The sequence below is a fragment of the Centrocercus urophasianus genome, unplaced genomic scaffold, assembly GCF_019232065.1.
Source record: "Centrocercus urophasianus isolate 14NV4802_14NV808 unplaced genomic scaffold, USGS_Curo_1.0 seq_12, whole genome shotgun sequence".
Taxonomy (NCBI): Eukaryota; Metazoa; Chordata; class Aves; order Galliformes; family Phasianidae; genus Centrocercus; species Centrocercus urophasianus.
Window position 1 is genome coordinate 34490912 of NW_024884364.1, and position 15133 is coordinate 34506044.

The 15133-nt window shown below is 38.7% G+C and overlaps 1 protein-coding gene across 13 annotated transcripts in view; it reads right to left on the minus strand.

Annotated features, from left to right (window-relative positions):
• Positions 1 to 15133, minus strand: part of KDM6A (lysine demethylase 6A) — a 147010-nt gene that overhangs the window by 62201 nt on the left and 69676 nt on the right. For all 13 annotated transcript variants that reach the window (XR_006167369.1, XM_042810496.1, XM_042810491.1 and 10 more), the window contains exon 6: positions 9455 to 9575. Coding sequence is in view for 12 of the 13 variants with exons in the window: in XM_042810496.1 (XP_042666430.1) it covers positions 9455 to 9575 (121 nt within the window). In the remaining variant the exon portion in view is untranslated. The remainder of the gene's footprint in view (positions 1 to 9454; positions 9576 to 15133) is intronic.

The window sequence follows — 15133 nt, forward strand, 5'->3', positions numbered from 1 at the left end:
TTTGAAACCTGACAGTTCTCACAGACTTACCACGAAGGAAAGCTCCATCATGACTCAGTATAACTCTGTCAAGAGATGCCTTTTTCTGCCTATGTGACCTAGGTGCGATTCCTAGGTCGCTCAGAGCAGCCTTTGTTCAGCTAAGTAGGACGCGGAAAGCCTTGCATAATCAGCTGTGGCAGCGTGCCAGGCCTCCATTTGCCAGGCCTGGCTGGAGCCTGGGGAGAAGGTCAGGAGAGGACGCGCTAATGCGCTGCTGCCTCGGCTCGCTGCTTGTCTGCACGGGGCTGGGGAGTTCAGGAGGACCTCGTCTTGGACGACGAAGGTTTATAGAGCACAAGCACACTGGGACTTCTGTCTAACATTCAGGCACTGACAAAAACTGTTACACAGACAGGGCAGAAAGGAACTGCTTGAGGACAGAAGGATGAAGGTGAGAGATATACAGAATCACAGAACTGTAGGGGTTGGAAGGGACTTCCAGAGATCATCGAGTCCAACCCCCCTGCCAAAGCAGGTTCCCTACAGCAACCACGTAACAGCGACACAAACAGCAACACACACAGAAGAAGTTCTTCAAACAGAACATTACTGAAGCTGTATTTTCACTAACAAAGAAGGCTGCATTGGAATTTACTGACCAATACCTTACACAGCACAGCACTTACTACATTTTTCATGCATGCTGGCCGTGTGTTTTATCATGTGCACACCACTCACATTCAGACATCCAGGCCTTAGAGCCCAGGGGTCGCCAGCATGGCTGGGGCTGCCTGGCATCTTGCTCTCACTGCTGTACTGCCAGCACCCTCAGCCTGCAGCTGCCTACAGGCCATCCAGGCACCCCAGCTGGCATGAAAGCACATGGCCATTTCTGCTCTCCAGCTATCCTTTTGGTTACAGATAATCCTGGAAACATGAACGACTGCACTCACAAAGAGAAGGTGTATAGACCATGCAAGTGTCCCAGTATCAATATCCATTAGTTTCAGTGCTTAATATCAAGTCAACTATTTCTTTTCTCATGGTTTGTATCATTCCCCCTGCCCCCAGTGACAGAAGATGTCTTACACCATAATAATCACATTTCAGCATTTCCTCCTTTTTTTAATCATAATATTTCTACAGTTCTGTTATAAAAGAACTGTAAAATTACTTAAAAATCCAAACAACACTAATAGAGAGAACAAAACAAAGCACGCTGTGGGCAATATGCTGTGATGCACCATCAAAGTAAGTTGCAATGGTTACTCTACTGCAGCTGGATTAGTGACACGCTGTGTTAAAAACTGCCTCTCCATCATACATATACACAAACTCCAAAGCCTTAGAGAGTAACATAATTCCTAGTTGCTGTTTTCATCCATTTAATGCAATAAAATAAAATCACAGAACCCCAGAATCATAGAATTAACACTCGGGATTGGAGGGACCTCACAGCTCACCCACCCCAACCCCTGCTGTGTGCAGGGCTGCCCCCCACCAGCTCAGGCTGCCCAGGGCCCCATCCAACCTGGCCTTGAGCCTCCAGGGATGGGGCACCACAGCTTCTCTGGGCAGCTGTGCCAGCGCCTCACCGCCCTCTGGGGAAAGAATTTCTGCCTAACACCTACCCTAAATCTCTCCTCTTCTAGTTTAAATCCATTTATTCTTGTCCTATCACTATTAATGCAAAAAATCAGTCTATCTCCTGCTCATAAGCTACCTTCAAGTAAAGAAAACCCACAATGAGGTCTCCCAGGAAAATCTTTTGTCTAATTTCACCTTGCTTCCCACAAAATGCTTTTTCAGTAAAGCATTTGAACATCCAGGCAACAGTCTTACAATAGCCAAAGCTTTTCATTTGTCTGACGTCTTAGTCCTAAACGCCCGATTAGTTTCTGCTACAATTACAGAGATAAGATCATACATAAGAAATGAAACTTTTCCATAAAGACACGTATTCTGACTATTAAACTTTTTATTATGTGGAGGTGAATACGTAAGGATTCAGTGTAACATGTTTAAAAAATTACTAATCTAAGCACGTGTTAAAAATACGAAGGCTGTAAAACACCACTTGAAGCCTTTAAAACAAATTTCCAATTTTATAAATACTCTTTCATTTTTTATTGAGAAAAAGAGATAACAATGTCTGTAACACTTAGATGTTTACATAAAATACCTCCAGTATCTAAAAAATAATTCATAAAGATATAAATATAGAGAAATAAAATCAACTGAGCAAGAGATGGCATATAGGTACAACTATAAATACGTACTTCGAGCTGTTCATTCAAATCAGTATTTTTTTTTTACTGTTTCATGCACATTTATGCATTCATGTATATTTTCCCAATAAATTCTATTTCTTTAGAAGCTTTTTCCTTACCCTAATGTAAGCACAGTGTCTTAACATTACTAATAAATGAGAATAATTAGGAAAATAATTTAAAAAACTAAAATTGTATTTCAATTGATGGGTTTTAGGCAAGATAAAAGAATCAGCCTGCAGCAAACTACTAAGATAGCTCCTTTATCTATAAATAGAGGTAAAATTTCTAAAGAGTGGTAAGACAGGATCAGTGTTTCTATTAAAAGGCAGATATTTGAGAACATGAAAAATTAATTTCTCATTACTCTAAGGGTTTTGTCACTGAGCACAGAATGTACCTGCAATACTTGAAAAGCAAGCAATGATAATTCCCAAAACACAATACAGGTTCATTTGTCAAAATAGCCTGCTCATGTTCAGAGTCCCTGCTGACCACCCATTACAAGACAACAACCCAAAAAAACACATAAAAGCAAACAAAACAAGAAACCTCATAAAACAAAAACCACATAAGAACTCTCTCCCACTCATCATGTCCTTGATGCTATCATTCTAATACAAATGAAAAAGTAAGCTTTCTTTTTCTCTGAAGTAGTATGTCAGCAAATGAAGTTAACTGAATTTTACATCCAAAAGGCTTTAAGGCTTGTCATCATCATCCCCCACCGAAAGCACACTATGACACTTCAACACAGCAGAACAGAATGAGCACCAGATGGAAGACTGGTTCCCCATAGCTGCAGTTTCCAATGTAACACAACCATTATACCAAATAATATTAAAACTATATTTTTTCTTTTTTCCTCAGCTTCTCTTTCCTACCAGTCCCACACAACATACCCAGATCCACCTCCGTGCTTTACCAATCTCCAGGTTCATCTAGATAAGGGCCACAAGGTCTGCCAGAAGGCAAAGCATCTTATGGATGGGAAGGCTGTATTTTCTGCATCCCAACAGACTAGTCACATACCAGGTCATATGGTGCTTCTTCTGCACACACAGTGACCAGATCACATTGTGTATAACTCAAACAAATGCTTCTGAGGCAACATGTTGCAGGTGCATGTTCTAGAAACTTCTCTGAAACTTCTTTCATTCAAGCATATTTGCTAGCAATTGGTTAAGATTCAAACGTACCGTTGAGAGGAACTGAGACACATGCCTAAGACAGGATGAGTAAACACGTGAAAACAAAGGCTGAAACTGAAAGAATGCACAAATAAAGAGAAAAACTGGAATAAGCAGGTGATGTGCCATGGAGCATGTGCTCAGAAACTTGCACATTTTTTCCAATTCACTAGACAAACTAATAAAAAGATATACTGCATCCTCAAAGGACTTGATTTATTCTTTTAGCTTATCACAGAACCACCATAGCTAACAAAATTGAAAACAGTGCTCTTGGTGTCATTCATTTCATGAGCAAATATGAAGGGGGCAGCTGGGACACACAGTGAAGTGTGAAAAGGTTAGGATTATGGTATAAACCTTAATATATGTTTCTGCTATAGCAATAATAAAATCCCTGCCCTCCTCTTCTCCCTCCCCCAACATTAACAGCTGACTTTGGAATCAATTCTACTTTTCTGATGAATGACACAAATACATACACATATCACTTCTGAAGATAACACTGTCCTAATTGTCAGGCTACACAATGACAACTTTCCTTTCAACCAGAAGGATCATGCTTTTCCTTCAATCCTGAAGACCTAGTAATTTTCAACATACCCAGTGCTCTTGTCAAAGTTTACAGTAACTGGGTAACAGAGCAGTCAAAAGTTTTTGGAGTAATCTGTAAGTGCTAACTGCAGTAATATCAAAAACATGCAAAAGCACTAATTGATTTTGAAAAAACACTGAGAGTTGATTTTATGCTTGTTAAACAGCACTCTAGTAATTATCTTGATCATCAACATCTTAAAGTAGTAGAAATTAATTTTGTGCTTAAATTGCTTACATAAAATATAGATGATTTATGTTAATGGTCTAAAATTGTGAAAAACATGGAATGTATGACCTTCAGATTCCCATCCTTCCTCCTTTGCCTGGAGACTCTTACTGGCAATGACTCATCTGTTGGCAGAGGTTTATTCTTAGCAATTACAGACTTAGCATGAATGTTTAAATACCATCAAAAATATTATGATATTTTAAAGTACATTAATGCAACGTTGGTACAATTTGTGAAATTCAGAACCATCAAAGAAGAGTTTCAGATGAAAACTTAATCCTACTTTCTGCCTTAGTGTCATACAGGAAACTCATACTGGATTATGAATTATATTAGATAGAGGCTCAGGGAAATGGCCTCTGTTCATGGCCGGTCATTAGCTGCCTTGATCCTAAAACCCAATGCCACTCTTTAAAATCCTGAATCCTTCTGACAAGGTCCACAAAACAAAACAAAACAAAAAAGCACCATCACCACCTACAAAAAAAAAAACCAAACCAAACCAAACCAACACAATCATCCTTTTTTTTTTGAAAAGATGAGACGTTCAGTTTTGGAAGCAGACATTTTTCACAGAGTGAAAACATTTTTTGCACTTCTCCTTCTCATTTTATTATCCTTGTGCTTGTGCATAATCTCCATTTTGTTCTCTTCACTAAAGAATTATTTTCTGCCTTGTGTCCAGTTTGTGTCTAATATTCTTTTAATACAGAGAGTTCTGTCTTAAACCTCAACTTTGAGATCAATCTGATAGGCTTTTCAAGAAGCTACTGTCCTGCTCATTCCACTTACTCTACACCTCAATTTATATATTAACTTATATATTCTGATAGACACATTGATTTGTTTCAATGTAGAATAAAACAAATCAGTCTCAAGACTCTGTATTAAACCCGCGGCTGAACAAAAATGAAATCAACCCAAACTGTTCAAGACCAATTGGATTGCTCCACTGGGTCCATTTGGTCTTGCTCCTCACTGCTGGTTATTGATTCCCTTCTAAAGATAGCAACTTTCACAGTCAAAGGAGCAAAACAGAAACTAAACCTTAGGTGTTACAGTTGAGTATTTCAGAGTACAGAGAGTTTCAAATGTCAGTGTATCAGAAGGGAACAACACAGCTCTTCCCTCTCCTTCCCATTTGCACACTCCTGCTTTCTATCATGCATCTATCATAGATCTGTGCAGTCACAAGCTGAGCTCGTTCAGACTTGCAGTCCACTTCACTCTGCAAATGGAAAGTCACTAGACTCACTGCAGCAATCAGGATGAGAAAGTGCAAAATGAGAATCCTTTTAGCAAAAGCCTGTAGTTATATTGATTAAAGGAAACTATCCTCAGTGCAAACCTACTCTCATGTTCATTTCATAATCCTTCTGAAGATCTTTGCTATGCTTCAGAGTAAACTGTTTTTGTTGTTATTTGTTTTCATAAGTGCCTTAATCACACTGCACGTAAAAACAATGGAATCATGGTAATTTTGCATTTATAAAAGGTTAATTCCTTTTCCACTTTAAAAAAAGCTTTTTGGTGCTTTTTTCACAGTCATTATCGGTGTACCAAAAACTAAAACTTTGCTACACAAAAAATCTCTAAGGATCTGCGTGACCTTTTTATTTTGCAAAGAGATAAAATGAAATCTAGTAAATGATATGGAATAAATTCTCAACATATCTATCTAAATACTTGATTCAGTGACAGAATTATATACTTTATAGCACAGCAGGAAGGAGTTATCTAATTCTTGACAATTTTCATATTTGAAAAATCATAGCTGCCAGGTGAAGTGCCTAGTGACTGGAAAAAGGGAAACATCACTCCCATTTACAAGAAAGGGAGAAAGGAAAACACAGGAACTACAGGCAGATCAGCCTCAAGTCTACAGGCAGATGAGCCTCAAGCCTCAAGTGCCTGGGAAGGTCATGGAACAGATCCTCCTGGAAGACATGTCAATGCACATGAGGGATGAGCCAGCATGGCTTCACAAAGGGAAGGCCATGCCTGACCCATCCGATGGGTTTCTATGATGGAGTGACAGCATCGGTGAACAAAGGGAAGGCCACTCACGTCATCTACCTGGACTTCAGCAAAGCCTTTGACATGGCCCCCCACCACACCCTTAACACTAAATTGAAGAGATATGCATTTGAAGGGTGGACTACTCAGTAGATAAGGAATTGGTTCAAAGGTCACAGCTGGACTACTGTGTTCAAGGGCTCTACATCCAGGTAGAGGCTGGTAATGAGCGGCATCCCTCAGGGGTCCATCTTGAGACTGGTACTCTTTAATAACTTTATCAGTCACACACATGATGGGTTTGAATACACTCTCAGCAAGTTTGCTGATGACAGTAAGCTGAGTGATGTATTTGATGCAGCAGAAGGAAGGGATGCCATCTAGAGAGACCTTGGGAAACTTGAAATATGGGTCTTTGTGAACCTAATGAGGTTCAACAAAGAAAACGTGAGGTTTTGCATTTGGGTCGAGGTAATTCCAGATACATATACATACTAGAAGAGGAACTCCTTGTGAGCAGCCCTGCTGAGAAGGACTTGGAGGTCCTGGTTGATGAAAAAGTGCACGTGTCAACAGTGTGTGCTTGCAACCCAAACGGCCAATGGTATCCTGAGTTCCATTCTGATGGAATCAGAATGGTGGGGTAGCCAGCAGGGTGAGGGAGGTGACTGTCCTCCACTGTCCCTTGTGAGGACCCAGCTGGAATACTGAGTCCAAGTCTGGTGCCTCCCAACATGGGAAAGATTTGGAGCTTTTGAAGAGGGTTCAGAGGAGGGCCATGAAGATGATCCAAGGAATGAAGCAGCTCTCCCATGAAGACAGGCTGGAAGAACTGGGCTTGTTCAGCCTAGAAAGGAGAAGGCTGCACGGAGACCTCATTGCAGCCTTCCAATATTTAAAGGGAGTTTATAAACATGAGGGAAATCAACCTTTTATTCAGGCAGAAAGTAATAGGACAAAGGGGAATGGTTTTAAACTAAAGAAAGGGAGATAGATAACATACAGGGGGAAGTATTTTACTGAGAGAGTGGTGAGGTGCTGGTACAGGTTGCCCAGAGAGGCTCTGGATGCCTCATCCCTGGAGGTGTTTAAGGCCACAGTGGATGGGGCCCTGGGCAATCTGATCTAGCGCCTGATCTAGCAGCTGGAGCTCTGCCCACAGCAGGGGGGTTGGTACTTGATGATCCTTGAAGTCCCTTCCAACCCAAGCCATTCCATGCAATCCTATGATTCTTCTGCTAGAAATGAGAATGCAGACGTTCCTTTCACTACTTCATTAGAAGCTAACTACTAAGGGTTCACACTTCTATTTGTCCCTAAGATATCTATCAAAAACAAAAACTCACTTCTTTGGCACTCCTTTTTATTCCCTGCATATCGCAACAGCCAATGCAAAATTCACACCCAAGTAAGAACAAACAGGACCACGCAAAATCATACATAACCCCTCCTCAACACAATGATCTAATTCTACATACCCTTGCTCTTTTGTCACTTACTACACTGAATCTTTCATATTCCTATGCAACACTGCCCTCTCTAATTAAAATTCCCAGTTTCACCTGTCCCTGTTGGTGAAAGCTTGGACTATAAATCAAAGAAGAAACACTGATGAGAAGTGCTTCCTGTTATTACAAAGAGTAAAAGGAAGAAACTGCATAACACTCTACTCTTACAAATCTTTGATGACACGTTTCTGATAACCACACAAATACAGGTCGCAGGAAAACTATCTGGAAAAATCAGGAAAACAAAGGAAGTCATTCTGCAACACTTTTGGAAGCAAATAAGTTTTCAATAGTCCTTTAGTAGAGATTAATATGCAGAAATATATGTATAAATTACATTGAATTACAAATTACAGAATTTTCAACCACACAGCTGAACTTCCCAGCATATTATGAAACTCTCTAAAAGATGAAAGCTTCCTTTTTCAGAAATACAGACTCCTAAATTTAGATTCTGTGACAGAAAGAACATGGAGATAAAGAGTATTAAGTGGAAGAAAGGATAAAGGAGCAAAGATGTTGAATGGAAGGAGATAAAGCTACATATTACAGAAACTGAAAAAAGGCAAATAGTAAGTAATTTCAAGTAAAAGAGAAGAAACAAAGTTATATTGACACAATTTCTAAATGATTAGTCAGAAATTGTTGCCTTTTAATCAGACTTTGAAATCATGAAATATAGGAATTAATTAATATATTTTTGGTATTATGATATATAAAAACATGCCTTTTTATGCACCTCATCATGTCTCACTGCCATGGGCACACACCAATTGCCCATAGGGTAGAGCAGCCCCACCTTTGCAAACCTTTTCTCTCACCCACAGTCCCCGTTTGCCCTCTTCCCTTTACACTATTAGAAAATCAGAAACAAATAAAATATTTGAGAACATTATTTGTATGAAATGTAAAAGCTTTCTATTATTAATGATTTTTATGAATGTATAGTTTACAATACTTAAGCTAAAAAAAGTAGAGATGAATATCTAGAAATCAAGCTGCTAATTCCTCTCTTCTTTTTTCTCCTGCTTTCTGTACTACTTCAGCCTTTTCCCAAGACTTACTGTTCCAGTGTGAGCCCCACAGCAAATTTTTCATCCCACTGTACTTAAACTGCTAAAGAACCAGTGCTCATCTTTAATTTTTGGTTTGGATTTTTTTTTTTCTGAATATTTCTAGTAACACACCTCAAATCCTATCCTTACTCTGTCTTTAGAGTAAGAAACTTCATACTTAGGCACTTTTATTTTTGAAAGTAAATAGTATGCAACAGCCATACATTAAAATGTCTGGTTTCACTTAAACTTTGATTGTGTTTTTGCAAAGCAGAGAGGCTAGAAAGCAATACTCATTAACAAGCACCAGTATGACTGAGTGCAGTTCATTTGCTATTCCACATTACAGTCTAGAGCAAACATCTCCAACTGTGGGATTGAACACATCCCTGGAGGTGTTCACCCCATCCTTTCAAGGGCAGGCTTGATGGGTTCCTGAGCAGTCTGACCTAGTGGCTGGTAGAGGGTGTTGGAACTAGATGATCTTTGAGGTCCCTCCCAACCCAAGCCATTCTGCGACTTTATGATTTATCCATTACTGCCAGTTTTAAGATGCAGCACTACTTATAATAAACGTTAAATTGAATCTGAAAGGACTTAAACTTACCTTTAAACTGGACTCATAGTCTGTGTTCACTTTGAACATAAGTCCAAGTCGCAAATGAATTTCCTTGGCTCGACAAAAGCTGGGATCAACATAAAGCGCCTCCTGAAATGCTTTAATTGCCCTGAAAGACAAACAGATAAAAATATTAATTATTTTTTACTGAAGTATTACTTTCATAGTTGCTAATCATTTGATGACTTAAAATTGAATCAGAAAGAATTGTTACTGAAAAACATATTGACGTAACAGTTTAAATGTTTTTGCTCCATTGCTTTTCATTCTTCAAGGGCTGGTTAATTTTGCACTCCAGACATCTTAATATATTTGAGAATCTAATCTTTTCATTTAACTTAACGCCTGAAACACAGTAACATATCTGCTATTTCAGAAAGGATGATTCAGGAATAAATAACAAAACAAAGTATTGGACACAGTCATCATCCCTTTCAGAACTAAATCCTTGCCAGGTTTTTCCAATTGCAGATGACATGGATCCCCGAGAGCAGCAGCAGAATGTTAGGCCTGGAAGATCACACATATCTCCTCTCACTGCCCAAACCTGTTCCATTTTCAGTGTTGTTACCCCTTTTCTTAGCACTGACACCAATGTAGAGACTCACCTAATACCTATTACTTCCTTACATTCCAGTCACTTAGCTTCCTCCAGGAAAACACAGACTGGACAGAATGCCACCTCCTGTCACCATAACTTGCTTTTCATATTCCCATGATAGCTGAAGATGGTTCTGATTTTTTAGCTTTAAATCCTTTTTATAGATGCTCCTGTCCATGCTGACACAGTGCCAGACAAAACAAAAGCACTACAGACCAGCTGTATGTCGGGGAAGAAGTACAACTCTGAACAAGATTGACACTGTGTGTTGCTTCTCAGGCCAATTGCATAAAATTAGGACAGCTGAAATGAAGCTAAAAGGTAACAGATTTAAATTCAGAAGAATTCAGAAAGAAGCTAAGACTCCTCATGTTAGCTCTCCTGAAATCAAGTGACTGGCTAAAAAGAAAAGATCCTGAAATACATCACAGCCCATACAATGGCAGAAATCAGAAACCTGTCATGCTTAGGGTAGGATTCAAGCATCTGTGCCAAGGAGACTAAGTCTCATTCTGTATGCTCCAGGCAATCACACTGGGCAAGGCTGGAGGGAGATCTATACTCTCTGTGGAGCAGCACATGGATGCTGGACAGAACATATACAGTGTCAGAAGTCACATTATGGTCGGGAAAATTGATTTAATTTCCAATCAAAGCATCCTGTTATTTCTAAGGACAAAAGTTGCAAGAAATATTTTCACAGGCTTCATTAACAAAACACATAAGTTTGCTCTTGAATTCATCAGCAGAAACGCTCCTGGTCTAAATATCTTACAGGCACTTTTCTCATTCTTGTTGTCAGAACACACTGACAGTGCAGAACTTCCTCTGGACAATACAACAGAAATGTATGTACATTGTAAAGCATTATCCTACTCGCTAAAATACAGCTTAAGAACAGACCAATTTAAAGAAAAACCTGTATTTTCACTGTGGAACAGAAGCGGTGTACAGTCAGAAAAGTTTACCTCACCTTACACCCTACTTTTCTCTTTACACAAGGAAAAAGAGCAAGTAAAGCACAAAAGGGACAAAATTGACATTAGTTAAGCTGTTTCTCACACCTTGTTTAAGCTTCATTTGAAATACTGTGAGTGGTGATGAATGACACACCTTAGTAACTATGCTGAAATCATAACTAACAGGAATCCATTTCTTATAACAGTATGCCTACCATTATCTAAATGAATACAATTCAAACTGGAAGGCCAAACACAGAAATGATCACTGGATTTTGGCTTAAAAACGCTTGTAGATTCTATTACCATTTTAAGCTATGCGTTTATTACACAGAGAAGTAGGTATTTATTATTGCACACCTGCATTTCTTAACTTTAATATAGTATTCAGACTCTTAGCCACTGGTATTTAAAAATCCATTCAAAGACAGAATGCCAAGGTAAGTGCAGTCCCTATCAAATACAGAATAAATCTGCAAAATTAAGACGTTGCTGGTTTATACACATGTGGAATTGTAACCCTGCTCACATACACTCTGTCCTCCTCCCAAGCCCACAGGCAAAAAAGATGGGTCTGAAGGATCCAAGGCATACAAGTTGCTGAGATGTTTTCCCTCAAAGCTCTTCACTGGTACCAAAACCAAAGAGGTGATATAAGCCAACAGCCTGATGAGCTGTCACACATTGAACAGGACAAGGCTTGAGAGAAAACAACTTCTTTCAGAGATGGCAAGAGAGCCATCTTCAAATCGGCTGTTAGACTCCACCTCTTACTAACTAGCCTTCATGCACAGACAGAGCTTCCTACTTCAACCCAAAGGCTGAATAAGAATTGAATTTGATTTATCCAAAGGCTAAATCAGAACTGAATGTCTGGGAGCTCTCAGGTTGCAGAAATAAACAACAGTGGTCTAAATTACCCCTAAATTACCTGAAAATACTTCAGGTTGTTCTCTATAGACATTGGTCAACCAGTTGTTAAGAAACAACTTTGGTTAAATCTTCTGTAATTTATTTCAATTAAATTAGAGTTTTCAACAAGAACAGAAGAGTTGCCATTAACGAGCAGGAAAGGTTAACTAACATTAGACAAAAGGAGAAAGCAGGACTGGAAAACAGACACTACAGAGCATTAAGTGCACCTCTGGGCTTACATTGTGTACAGCACTGCTACACAAATTCAGGCAAAAAAAAAACATGACACAAATCTATCATCTCCAAATCAAGACTTTCAAAATCAATGCTGCAGCTATCTTCCCACCCACTCACCTATACAACAATACCTCTCACTATGAAAGTGAAGAAAGTAGCTGAAGAATAATTAATAGAATATATTAAAGATTCAGTGAACTCTCATAAGACTTTCTGGAAAGTTTGACTTGCATTGATTGTGAATATAATCAGATCTGAACCAGGCAAAAGAATATTACAAAATAGCATCAATTAACAGTTTCAAAGTTAACACACGTACACTTCTAACAAAATACATTGAAAACAGAATAAACGTACAAAACGTAAGATTCTACTTAATGAAGTTGGAGTGAACTTTTGTTCTCTTTCAGTGTTTTGATCACCTGTTCCAAGCGTAACTAATAAAAATGTCATGACACATGGACAAATTTCTGTTTGAAATTCACCAAAGCAATTTGAACATAAACAAAACCTACAAATACAGAAGTAATCATCACTGCAATTTTACAGAATGCTTTAGCAGACCTCAGATATAATAATTCTCTGTTTATTATGCCCTAGCAATCGAATGCCGAAACATCTTGAGCAGCAGTCTCCAAAAATTTATATATAGCAGTAGCTAAGACTGTCTTTCTGATATTAACAGATACTGTGCTTTTTCATCAGTCCAAGAAGCTGGTTTTATATACAATCACAGAAAGTGGAGAAACAAAAGAGAAAAGCAATTGCTACTTTGTTAACGGTCTACATATATATTTTCATTTTACATATACATAAAAGGGATATGTAGACCTAGCCACCAGAAAACTAAGCACTATTTTAACAATTCAGTATCTACACAGAGCATGTTTAAACTCTACTCTCCTGACTGATGTAACTGCACACTGGAACAACCAGAACTGTGATAGAAGAAAGAGGGAAACACAGATACACATATGCACATTAAAGATAACAGGTTATTGGTAAAAAAAACTTTGTTTTTTACTCTCAAATAACATCCCTCATGGACTTTCCCGAAGCAGGTGTTTTCAAAGCAGGAACTCCACAGTGGACTGCAAATTACCAGTGCATTTTCAATGTCAATTAGGCAAATCTCAGCATCTCCCATGCAAACTGCAGCCACTGGATGATTTCATCACATGCTATGCCCTCCATAATGGTACAAACTATTGACGTACCTGGAGGTGTACAAATGCTGTATATGATCAGGCAATCCAGTGGCTCCTGTTTGCACAAAAGAGTGGAGTGCTCCCATTAAAGTTAAGGAGGCCCCCAGAAGGGGGTTTGCATTCCTATGCACACCAGTCTGTGTGGAAGAGCCCAGTCCCCTGGATCTTCCCAGAGAAGTGGTGGAGTCACCATCCCTGGAGGAGCTCAAGAAACATTCAGATGTTCCACTAAGGGACTTGGTTTAGTGGGAAATATTGGTGATAGGTGGATGGTTGGATTGGATGATCTTGAAGGTCTTTCCCAACCTTGGTGATGCCATGATTCTATTATCTGCCAACCCCTGACACAGACAGCTTGAGAAGCATCCGAAGGATCTGGTCCTGCTGAAAAAACATTAGCAATCCCTCTCAAGCATAAATCCTCCTATGTTAATAACAGCTTATCACTGAAAATGAAAAACGTTTTGAGAGATGAAGCAGAAGCACAAAGAATGGACCTTATCAGCACAAGCCTCTCACTGTCACAGGCAAACAGTGACTGTCATGAAATAACAGTTTCTTGCACAGATGAACTTGGAATACAGCAGCGAAGGTTGGACTAACGAGACTAATGAAAAAATTTACATTCCCCTGCAGACTTGAGTACTTTAAAAATACTCTAATAGGCTGTTTTACTTTTTCAAATGACTGTCAGAACAGAAAAACTCCACTTTCTTTAATAATAACATTTAAAAAAAAAAAAAAAAAAAGATGAAACAATGACAATCTCTCTCACATACATTATCCAGCAATTTGCAGGGTAACAGTCACTGAAAACACTGCAGACTGGCCTCAGAGAACCTCAGTTTATGTTCTGGAATCCAAAGAGCATGCTAGAACCAATTCCAGGACACAGTTGCAGAGCTTCATTTTTTTCTGTTGGTGGGTTCAACATAAAAAAGCAAATGATAAACCAGTCAGGTTCAAAATCCTTACTGAGTTAAAAGAGCCAATCTGGCATCCAAGCCATTACATAGACTGTAGCTACTGTGAGATGATAGATTTGTGTCATGTTTGTTTTTTTTTGCCTGAATTTTTGTAGCAGTGCTGTACACAATGTAAGCCCAGAGGTGCACTTAATGCTCTGTAGCTATTGTGCAAAACTGAAGGTAACCTTTGGTGAACTACCAAAACTTTCACTTTTCAGTCAAGAAGAAAACTAATGAGAACATCAAATGATTCAAGTTATAACAATATCTCAGCTATCTCCTGGTATTTTGCTCTACTGGGGAAACACAGGAACAACAGGGAAAATCAGTCATCCACTTTTCTCACTGCTTGATGATAAATGGTGTAAAACAACAGACATTAAAATTTAAGATCTATACGACATTTTTAAATATGTTTGATACAGTTTTTTGAGGTAAATCCTTCTGTCATATTTTCCAATAACAATTGCATAAAATGTCTTTGATCTGATTACACTATCACAATTTTTGTATATGGTTATATGTATATAAATACTTTCAGTCCTTACATGAATTATTAAACAAAACAACCAATATAAAATGATGTGTCAGCTAAGATTTTGGACTTAACACTGTCGTGCTTCTTTACTATGAAGAGAAGTGTGCAATACTGAACACAGTGAACTTCATATGTGTCTTGGAGTCAGCCCAACACTTCTTTTTATGAATACTAGAAAATTCAAAAATAAAATAATAAAGAAGAAGCATTCTAAAACTGACCTTATTCCTACTCACTTTTA